At 38.3% G+C, this 11,271-nt stretch overlaps 2 protein-coding genes across 2 annotated transcripts; both read left to right on the top strand.

Annotated features, from left to right (window-relative positions):
- The first annotated feature begins 139 nt into the window (after positions 1–139).
- On the top strand, positions 140–8,640 carry smg9 (SMG9 nonsense mediated mRNA decay factor). Its single transcript, XM_038712523.1, has 13 exons — positions 140–565; positions 669–743; positions 1,088–1,322; positions 1,426–1,523; positions 1,617–1,729; positions 2,854–2,965; positions 3,100–3,195; positions 4,198–4,283; positions 5,245–5,351; positions 5,443–5,550; positions 5,716–5,841; positions 5,936–6,080; positions 8,027–8,640. The coding sequence occupies exons 1-13, from the start codon at positions 419–421 to the stop codon at positions 8,103–8,105; spliced, it is 1,527 nt and encodes a 508-aa protein (XP_038568451.1). The 5' UTR covers positions 140–418; the 3' UTR covers positions 8,106–8,640.
- Positions 8,641–9,209: 569 nt separating this feature from the next.
- Positions 9,210–10,893, top strand: LOC119898288 (urokinase plasminogen activator surface receptor-like). Its single transcript, XM_038712474.1, has 4 exons — positions 9,210–9,234; positions 9,662–9,826; positions 10,238–10,348; positions 10,463–10,893. The coding sequence occupies exons 1-4, from the start codon at positions 9,210–9,212 to the stop codon at positions 10,663–10,665; spliced, it is 504 nt and encodes a 167-aa protein (XP_038568402.1). The 3' UTR covers positions 10,666–10,893.
- The last annotated feature ends 378 nt before the right edge of the window (positions 10,894–11,271 follow it).

Genomic DNA, 11,271 nt, shown 5'->3' with positions numbered 1-11,271 from the left:
ATTGCGATGTTTCCTAACGACTTCATTTAGCAGACGGATAAGATGCGTTTGATTGGTGACACACAGAATTACAGGCGGGTGGAGATTCTTGCAGCGCGTTGTTAGTCGAGAACCACTCTAACGTCGTACTGTAACGGGTAACGTCGAATTACGAAAAAAGCGCACCTAGTGGGACGCTTTAGCTAGCGTACGTTACGTCCACAGACGAGTGCTTCAGGTTAAACTTGTAACCGCTAAATATGCTCAAACGTCAACGAAAGTAATTGTCACAGGGTTAAAGTTAGCTGGGAGCAGGTTTCTAGTTTAGAAGATATTTCAGTGAAAGTAATTATCTTCAGCTCGCCTCTGCCTGGACGGGGATCATCGTTAGCTAGCTTTCTGTTGACACCAGCTGTAAGTGAATCAGGTGAGGAGAGACATGTCCGAGTCCGGCCACAGTCAGCCTGGGATGTACGGCCAGGGACGCAGAAGGAGGCGACGCCGGGGAGACCGAGATGCTGGACCTCCGGGCCAAAATCTGTCCGGTCCTAGTCGGGATCGAGAATACCAACCCAGGGAACGAAGGGTAATGCAAACACATATTACTGCCTTTATAACGAAGCATAGGTTGTTCTGGTTTCTGGTTTATTGTTGTTTAATGTTGTTTTCACTTTCATTTGTTTATTCAGGATGGGAGTGAGGATCCACCGGGCCCACTCATTCAGAAGACCCCCATCATTCTTGCTAAACCCCCTGGAGAAAGGGTAATTACGTTTATCTAGATAACTAAGCTGTTTTCGTAATTCCTGTTATTTAACACAAATAATAATAATACAATAACTATATCATTAGAGCGTTTTATTATCGAATTTAAGAAGAAAGTTTGGCAGCAAGTACATTTACATGAATTCCTTCCTTCACACTTTTGTCCAAGGCCATGTGGGGTACTTAGAAATTTACATAACTCTTTTCAGAGGTTAGGACTACAAACACAAATGTAGTTAATCGCAGTTAATTAGTGATGCCTCCAGAAAGTAAGGTTGATTAAGCGCCTCTTCCTTTAGCCTGTTTTGATCTATCAACATGCTGTTGTTGGATCCTTTTGAAGGCCAAGTCATCGCAGAATGCACCTGCGAGTGGAGCTCCAGTCCTGGAGAAGCCCATCATGCTAATGAAAGCCAGGGATGATGGAGGGAAGCCGGGGACCCCTCCAGAAGCAGCAGCTCAGCCCCCTGGTCCTGGGCCCTCCAAGATGGAGAAGGAAGGGCAGCGGCCCACCCAGCCTGTATACCAGATCCAGAACAGGGGGATGGGTGCTTCTGCATCGAGCAGCATTGTGGACCGTAAGTTATTATGGATTTCACAAACATACTCCACCTGGATGCACCTATTAAGGCCAAATTACATGTGTGGGGAAACATGTAATTTATTTCATTTGACTTGCAGCTATGGTTGGCCAGTCTAAACTCCTCCCTCCAGAGAAGATGAAGCACAGCATCAAGCTAGTGGATGATCAGATGAACTGGTGTGACAGTGCCATGGAGGTGAGTTAGTGTTCAATGAATTTAGTTGATTGTTGAGCCACTATATTTATACTGTACTCTAAGGAAGTTGTGTTTTATTGTGATGTGTTGCAGTATCTGAGGGATCAGACCGATATGTTGGTGGTGGGAGTCATTGGCCTGCAGGGAACTGGGAAATCTACGATCATGTCACTGTTATCTGCCAACACTCCTGAGGAAGATCCAAGGCAAGGGTGGCGCTAACACAAACAATAAGCTCAAGCTTGTCAACTTCTCAGTTACATGTAAATGATATATGAATTTCATTTATAAATAGTAAGTCCAACGTTAAAAGATGCTGACAAGCATGAGATGTTCCCATAATGACTCTAATATTTAAGAGGAATTTGAAACAATAGGAAATGTGTTTAATGTATAAGGAGGTTGGTTAAGACAAAACGGAGAAGGACTGAACTTGTTGAGGGATTTTTTTCTAAATATAAAAGTTACTGTTAGATTTGCAGTACTGTTAGTACAATATTAGACTAACCTGAACTACAGAATGGTCTAAAACTATAGCAGTGATACACAAGTGACATCAGCTGCAAAATTAATCATCTAAAAAAAAGGCATTGATCAAGGAGTAGAATAATCCACTAACTACATTCACTAATTGCAGAATTACAATCTTCACAATAGAAGAATGTAATATTAAAATCAGTAGTACATTTCAAGTGTTTTATCCCCAATCAAATTAAAGCTGCACTTAAAAAGTGATGGTGCTCTTTCTGAACACACAGGGGCGACATTGTAAACCCATCTGCTACTGTAGTGAGTGTCATATATATATATATATATATATATATATATATATATATATATATATATATATATATATATATATATATATATATATATATATATATATATATATATATATATATAATATATATATAAAATATATATAATATATAATAATATAATATATATATATATAAATATATATATATATATATATATATATATATATATATAATATATATATATATATATTATATATATATATATATATATATATATATATATATATATATATATATATATATATATATATATATAATATATATATATATATATATATATATATATATATATAAAATATATAATTAGTGGCCGAGAAGGAACGTAAACTTGTATTATGGATTTTAGGTAGATGTCTATGCATTTGTTAATGAAAGTTTAAAAATGTTAATATCTTTAAACCTATTTCCAAATCTTGAGAGAATTCCCAGGTTTTAGATTCTCAAAACAATTTCTGACGTGTACTTTCAGTGAAAGAAAGTTATGGAGGTCATCGTATTTGTTTGCGCAGGGGTTACGTATTCAGAGCCCAGACTCAAGAAATCAAGGAAAGAGGAGGAAACCAGAGCACAGGCATTGATTTCTTCATCACACAGGAGAGAGTCATCTTCTTGGATACACAGGTATGAATGAAGTAATATGGATTCGTAGTTGTAATCTTCTGTCAGAATAAAAGTCATGAACTGTATAAATTGAAAAAGAAGTTAGGATGAGACTGTAATAAAACTGTAAAAGAATTGTTTGTTTGTTTCTTTAGCCAATGCTCAGCCCATCTATTCTCGACCACCTCATCAATAACGATCGGAAGTTGCCTCCTGAGTACAACCTCCCACACACATATGTGGAGATGCAGGTCAGTGGCTGTCCTGCAGATGGCTGTGGGTGAAAACACTAGTTGTTTATGCGAGCACAGGCGCGTAACCACCAGGGCATTGGTTGGCAAATAAGTCTTTAGTCTTTCATTTTTTTACTACTTATTAGCTGGTGGGCCAATTTATTGTTTATATTCCATCCTTTACTGTGTGCCTGTTTAGCTCAACAGGACTCCTGTTGGAAGGATTCTGTATTCAATCCCCACTTGCATAATTTAACTCCCTTTTCAACAAATTGATTGTGAAGAGATTGTTTTACATGTTCACAAATAAGCATGTGCACGAGTGTGTGCCTCCCGGCGATTTGGCCACATCATCCTATGGACGCTTATTTTCATTTCCCCAGTATCTCCAGGCAGAGGAAATTCCTGTGTTTCTCATTCAAGGGAATCTGATCTGCTGAATCTGATGGCTTTTTCAGAGGTGTGTCAAGCAAGCCAGAGACCCTTTTGAATTTCCTTCAGATCTTTTCAAAGTAAAGGCTCTTAATTAAACATGACATAAAATCCTACTGTAAAGATGTTCTTTCGCTTTTATTTGTAGGCGCAATCACTTACGAGGAAGTGATTATGTGAGTAACTTTTGCTGTCATGACTGTAATCTGTTTTAGCACCAGCCACTATAATGTTTATTCTTTTGCCGCTATCAAAGTAATTTGGCCATGGGCCAGATATTATTGCTAATTAATGCCAACCACTGCTCTAGGTCCTCTGATTCATTGTCCAGTGGTTCTTAAGTTTTTCTGTCACGCCCCACTTTAGAAGCCTAAAAAAAGTTGAAGCCTCCCCAGCTCTAGCTAAAATTGGGTTTCATTTTAATCAATTAACAACAGGGGTGAATGAAATAAAATAAAAGCAAAATAGAGCCCATGTTCCCCCCCAGGGGGTGCTGCAACCCAGTTTGAGAACAGCTGTTTTTTCATTTTAATTCTTCTGTACAAAAACATTCACTTCTAACTACATTTGTACTCTGTATAATCTAAGTCTCTTCAGATCGCCGCCTTCCTGTTTACAGTGTGCCATGTTGTCATTGTGGTTCAAGACTGGTTCACTGACTTAAACCTATACAGGTGGGTACTTGTTTGTCTGCGATGGGTCTGTGTTATACTTACTGCCCATGCACAGGACAAAAGAAGAGCGTTGCTCTCAGGAACGCTCTGACAATAACTTGGGATAAATATCCCCTCCTGTCACAGGAATGTTGAGTATTTCATCTGGTATCTTGAGGATATTTGTTTTCTGCTTTTTCATAACTTCAGTAATGCCACTTGGTATTTTAGTGAACAAATGTAGGCAAATCCAGACCTGTTGAAACAGACCGCCTATGTATCCATCTTACATGTGCTGACACTCATTCAGCTACACATCATTATCTGACACCCACATGAGCAGCAAAAAATTTAAAACCCTCATTTGTTATCGAATTGTTGTTATTTTTCTTTGCCCCGGACTGATGCAAAACTACATTACCAGCGATTATCTTACTGCATATTACTCCAGTGATGATATAAATCCACGTCATAACCATTTAATGTTTTAAGTCAAGTACTTCCCCTGAGTTCAGGGAAAGGGTTGGAAAACAGTGCTTACATTAATCTGTGTCACAGCAGTCCTACATTAGACTCATTTTTAAAATATGCCACTATTATCATTAATCAAATGGCCTTTGTGTCTGTTTTTTCAGGATGATTGAATAAAATATTGAATAATTAATGAGACAGGTTTTTGATATTTATTTATTAATCGAGTAGTAAAAAAGATCTTTAGAATAATCAATACATTACTTGTTAAATTAATGAACCAACTGAAAAAACAGCCACTACAGTAGTTGATTTTAAAAATAATTGTTAGGTGCAGCCCTATGCATGTCTACATTATTTTTAGTTATCTTATCGATATATATTTTTTATATGTGATGACATCTCGTTGCACCCTCAGTGATCATATCTCTTCTGCATTGACAATTGCCCAACCTTTGATGCTACTGTTTACTTTAACGTTCAGAAAGTTTACTGTAGTGTTTGTGAACAGGTTTCTTCAGACTGCTGAGATGGTGAAACCTTCCACTCCGTCTGCAAGCCATGACAGCAGTGGCTCTTCAGGCAGTGACGATGGAGCAGAGTACTATCCTCATATAGGTGACTTTTAATGTCATCCCACCTCACTACCATCCCAGCTTAATGATATCAAAATTTAAGAGTTTCTCGTTTAACTTCCTCCCTCATTCAGTGTTCCTCCAGAATAAGGCCAGACGGGATGATTTCTGCCCACAGAATCTGAAGAACATGCATATGGTGGTGGACAAACTAATGGCCCACTCTCATCTCAAATACAAAGGTTAAAAACTACAAGAATATTCTTTTCATACATCGATATCTATTAAATCAGAGTTAAAATATAACAAACAAAAAGTGGTTAGGGACAATACCATGGGTTATTTGGTTTACAGATTTCATTAACAATATAGTTGATTAATTACTTAATAGGTTGTTTTGTTTTTAGGCACATTGTCCATGCTTGACTGCAATATTTTCCCCGGTTTGGGGCAAGATTACCTGGCAACTGAAGTCAACATGTTCCTCCTTCCTGTGCAGGAGAATGACGGGGAGGATAATCTGACTAAAGCAGGTTATAGAGGAACTTATCTTTGCATAATACTCATTACATAAAACTCAACTGTCCTCCTGTGTAAGATGGGAATTAATCTTTGTACCATGCTCAGGGTTGGGAACATACCCGCTGTTCTCTCTGCTGCCGGGGTACAGAGGACATCCTGCCTTCTCCACAATGGTTTCAAAACTCCGCAGCCAAATACTGGCCATGCCCCGCTGTCAGCTGTCCCACACAATCCTGACTGAGAAGAATTGGTAAACACATTTGTCTCTGCCCACCTTCTATTTATAATGATATAAATGTTATTTATGTTCTACAAACCAAAAGCTGAGTGCTTTACAGGACATAAACAATGTAAAACAACCAAACAGGATAATAGAGATGTTTTAAAGGCGAGGGCATCATTTCCAGGCATCATTTCTACTTAATGTGTTATTTCCAGTGAACAGAATGAAATTTTTTTGTAATTAGGACCCGAGCACGAAAGTGCAAGGAACCTATTGTTTTTGCTCAGATTATTATTATTTTTTCTCCCAGATGAACTCATTTTTGAAGGCCCTAGGATACTCGAATCCTCATGAAAATTTGCACACACCTCAGGTCTGGTGGGAAATCCAATGTTCTGCAGTGATTGGGGTCAGGCAAGGCAAGAGGGCTCAATAGCACCCCTAAACAAACAATAGGTTTTGGACAAAGTTTCTTTGATCTTCATGAGATGTGGTGGGATTATTGCTCTTATTACAAAGACCACATTTCTGCTTTTAGGATGCTCAAAGAGCCACATAACTTTGCAGCCAGACTCGAATGGGTAATATTTGTATTTGATGTCATTTTTGGGACTTTGGATTGCACGTTGTCTCTATAGTGCCCCCTAAAGGCTTTTTAGCCTTCACATGGCTAGGAATGCTTGAATGCACATCAAAAAGTGTTGGTTTTTATTGTCTAATATGGTTTGGGGGGGTGGTTGTGGAAAAATGGCTCCGTGACGCCCCCTGCAAAATTTTAAAAAATTAGCCCCTGCCGTACGTTGTACCAAGCTGAACCAAACTTGAGTAACAGATGCATCTTCTCTAGACTTAAAAATAACCCTCTTGGAACCATACCTAACAGGAAGTCGGCCATTTTGAATTTTTTACAAAATCTGAACCAGTTTACACCCTCCGTACTTTTACGAACTCCTCCTAGAGCTTTAACCCGAACAACTTCAAATGTGGGCAGCGCAATCTTAAGAGCCTTCTGATTTTAAATTGCGAAGCTATTTTGATTGTTGAATTGATGTCTCGCCATGAAAAACTAAGTGCATGTAAATGGACTAGACATGGTCAGATCTGTCGCAAAATTCACAAGTAAACCTCTTATTGACTTACATGTCAATATCCAGTCATAGGGATAGTGACACGTACTGGCATCAAGGAAAGGACCTGTTTCAAACTTCATTTATTATGCCTCATATAAATATTTTTACCCCACTTGGCACCTTAGCGGACAAAAATATCTATAGTGAGGCATTTATGCTCCTCATAGCAAGTGACATCGATCTAAAAGTTCTTGTCTATATATATATATATAAAATACTATGGCTGTCCCCGACTAAGGATTTACATAGTCGAATCAGAATCGTCAAGTCCTTAATCATGTGTGTTTTTGTGCACGGCGATTGCGAGCCTTATTGTTGACCATTTTCTCTCTCGCCTGCCATTCACTGGTCTTGTGCAGAGTTTTTGCCATCCTGCCAACAACTGCATGCACGTCGTGGTTCCTCGCGGGTCTATTTCAAGTAGCCGGCTATTTAAAAATGATAAAATATTCTTTATGTGGTTCATCAACAATTTTGGATTTATTCACACACTAAAAATATTTATTGGAAGTTTTTTTTTCTTTTTACATGTTTATTTACAGCATTAAACGCAAAATCTATATTGTAATAAGCTGTATATGAACTTATGGGGAGAAAACTGGTAGTTCTATGTAAAATCAGATGTTGAGCACCCCCATATCGCCAAAATTGCATGATCCTTGTTTCGCTGCCAAGGTTCGACTGTGATATTGACAGTCGAATTAGGCTCCGCCCATCGAAGCATCAAATCTTCGACTATTCGGGATCAGCCCTAAAATATACATATTTACACACCCAGTTTTATTCTTTAAACATCATTGGTTTCATGGTGAATACAATTTATGGACTGTTGTGTTTTTACAGGTTCCACTACGCAGCTCGTATCTGGGATGGGGTAAAAAAGTCCTCGGCCCTCTCCGAATACAGCCGCCTGCTCTGCTGAGACCTCGGTTGAACTGCTGTATTATTTTATTGCTGTGCAAGCTCTTATGTCCCATAATCAGGTCACATAAAGAGGAATGTGTCTTTGAAAGACCGTGGTTTGCACCCTACATCAGGGACGAGGGAAAGTTGAAGCCCAGTCAGTGGTGAAGGGCAGATATGTGTGGTGGTGTTGGTGACACCAACTGCTCTCAACAGACTTTGGTGGGAATCCACTCTCACTGCTCCATGTCAGATAGTTGTGCATTCTCGCCCCTAGGGAAATGTAATGATCGAATTGTCACAGCTGCACCCTGTACCGCAGTGGTGAGAAAGAGAGAAAAAAACTGTTGGAGGAAAATGTTGGAGCAAGTTGTGCGCATTTTTTACTTTGGATGTCATGATTAACTGTGATATTGCAACTGTAGTTTTGGGTGAACAGATGTTGCATATGTGTTTTCTGAGAACATATATATCCTGTAAGTTTATTTTTATTTTCATCAATAAAAGACTAATCACTAATTACTCAGAAATAAAAGGAAGCTTGTGAAAACTTTTTTTATGTGTGGTTCTTAAGCTGCATAGTGCTTTTCGTTGCACAGGTTTGTTGTTTTCAAGAAAATGTTTTGTATTACATTTTTTGATATCTAGCTACTGAAATAGCTCAACAGACTGAAAGTATACATGCTGTATATCTTACCCAACTATATAGTAGGTGCTTGCAAGAATGGGTGATGTTTACCATGCTGACCTATCTCAAAAAAACATGTAATTTATATTTGCAAGGTAGAATGGAAGGCCTTTTAACAGTCAAATTGTGTCTGCCTTGTCTGGGAGCTGAAGTTAACCCTGAAACAAATCCCAGAACTGAATCTTAACCTAATCCTGGGTAGTGTGCCTCTTCTCAAGAGCATGTTTCTATTGTTGAACTTATTTATTCTAAGGCTTCTGTGCAACTTTTATTAGGTTAACTGGGTGATTATATATAAAAACATACAATCGATACCATGATATTAATTGCACTTTTGTGAATATACTGCATGTAAAAAGTATGAAGTGATAGTGAAGTGATAACGACAGATCAGTTTTAGTTAAACTGTAATCTTTTGTCACAACAGAAAGAGAAATGGGGGAGTTGTCTGAGGATGAAGGCAACGCCTTCTCAGGAGAGCTTCTTATAGCCGTAACAGATCAAACTAAAATTCAGTTGTGTTCTGCCATCACACAATGTTAATCTCCTTACACAGATTTTTGGGATTGTGCTTCTCCATAAAGGCAAGTTTTTGATCTATTTCTTTTTTCTTTTTTAAAATTTGCTCTTTAAGAAAAGATGGATTATTATTTAAAATTAATTTACTTCGGAGTTTAATTTGTTAAACTTATTTTATCCACCCCTTGGGGAAAAAAAGAGCTGATGTTTTTGACATATCTAAGTTTTGTGTTTCATCAGCCTACACTGCTGACCACTTGAAGTGGTCTGCAGTGTAGAGCGCTGAGAGTCCTTTTATATACAGGTGAGGTATTTTGTGGTGCATTGTTTTTATTGTAAAACTGCTTTGCAAGGCTCAGTTTAAAAAGCTTATTCTTTTACTGCAGGGGGTTCGAAAGTTGCTGATCTCAACATGAAATCGTGTGCTTTGGCTGAAGAGTGTTTTGAGGGCTCAGTCCACTTTGGAATCAACAGAACCGTCTTTGCCAGCAAGTGTTGCACCTCCGACCTCTGCAACGCCCAGCCTGCCACTGGTAACTTACCTTTATGTTTATATCTTCTATTGGTATTTAAATTTTGATGTGTCTTTGCACTCAGAGCTGTTTTTGTTGAAAAATTGGCGTCTAGTTGCATGCGCAAAAACTGTTTAACATTTAAAAACTACAAGTAGCAAGTGAAAACCCACAACTGTGAGAAAGAGAAAGAGAGAATCTCCAATCATGTTCTTAATCATGTTCCTGTATTTTGGCATAACTCTTTACATTTTGTATGTATGTTCATTTAAAGGCTGTTAAACTTGACAGCAGGGAAACGCCACCAAATGTCCACAGCCTGCTTGAGAAAAAACCTTTGAAAAAGGCCCTTAGAAAAAGATAATTGCAGTCACCCCTCCACCCCCCTCTACCTCCCCAAACAATATGAACAATATATGTTCTATGTTACAGAACCCAGTAAATCCAATCCCAATGGTAAAAAGTGCTTCAGTTGTGAAAGTAAAAAGTGCACCGCAACTCTAAACTGCGAGGGGAATGAGGACCACTGCATCTCAGCAGCAGGTAACAGGCCTATGACATTAAACATCTTTCCTCAGCTCAGAGGGAAACTTTGTGATTTTACTTGATGTATTAAAACCTAAAGCTCAGACATTAACATTATTTTCATTCTCTCAGTGAACACAGGAGGTGTACAGACTAACGTGAAAGGCTGTGCTTCTAAGCAGATCTGCTTAAATATGGCAAATTCACAGATTTCAGGAGCCATTGGAGCAGAAATTAGCTGCTGTCAGGGTGACTTCTGCAAAAGTGCCAGCAGCACATGTCCTGGTCTTCTGCTCCTGGTGGCACCGTTGTTCTCTTTGGTCATGTTCTCTTAACTGGTGGAGTTGCCAGCATCACTGCTCAGCGTTTCCTCTCATCTCTGTATGGCCTCTTAGTGCTCCCACACCTTTTTTTTTATCCTTTCAAGCGACAAGTAAGGAAGTAGAAAGTTTAGCGTTTTCCTTAGTCTCGTGCCTCTTACAGATTTAACCTGCTTATTTTCTTTTTTGCTTGTTGCCTACAAAGATCACATTGAATAGCTCTTTGTTTTTTCTTAAGTAACACGAGGAAAATATAAAAAAAACTGTTTTTCTGTTTTTAATTGTTTTTAAAGTTTTCAGAAATATTTTGATGTTACTGATGAAAAGCAAAATAAATATCTTTCTATGTATTTCTGTGATCTTGTCATCGTGTTTCAGTCTCCATTAAACTATGAAAATGCAAAATGTACTCCTGAGATTTATTATAGGGGAGAGCGGGGTATGTTGCACTTTTCACACTGTCTAATATTTGCTGAGCACCGTACATCGATGGTACAAATGTCATACCAAATGAAAGAATGAAGTCTTGGGAAGAAGTTTTGTATTCATTACGTCTTCCTATCTTATCTCATTATGGAACTTTAGACGGTTGAATAGAGAGTGTGCACTTGTGACAATTTG

The sequence above is a fragment of the Micropterus salmoides genome, unplaced genomic scaffold (genome assembly GCF_014851395.1).
Source record: "Micropterus salmoides isolate LMB-PRFRI ecotype aquatic unplaced genomic scaffold, ASM1485139v1 Ms_hic_scaffold_11, whole genome shotgun sequence".
NCBI lineage: Eukaryota > Metazoa > Chordata > Actinopteri > Centrarchiformes > Centrarchidae > Micropterus > Micropterus salmoides.
Note: the sequence above shows the minus strand (reverse complement) of the source record. Positions and strands in the feature narration are given on the sequence as shown.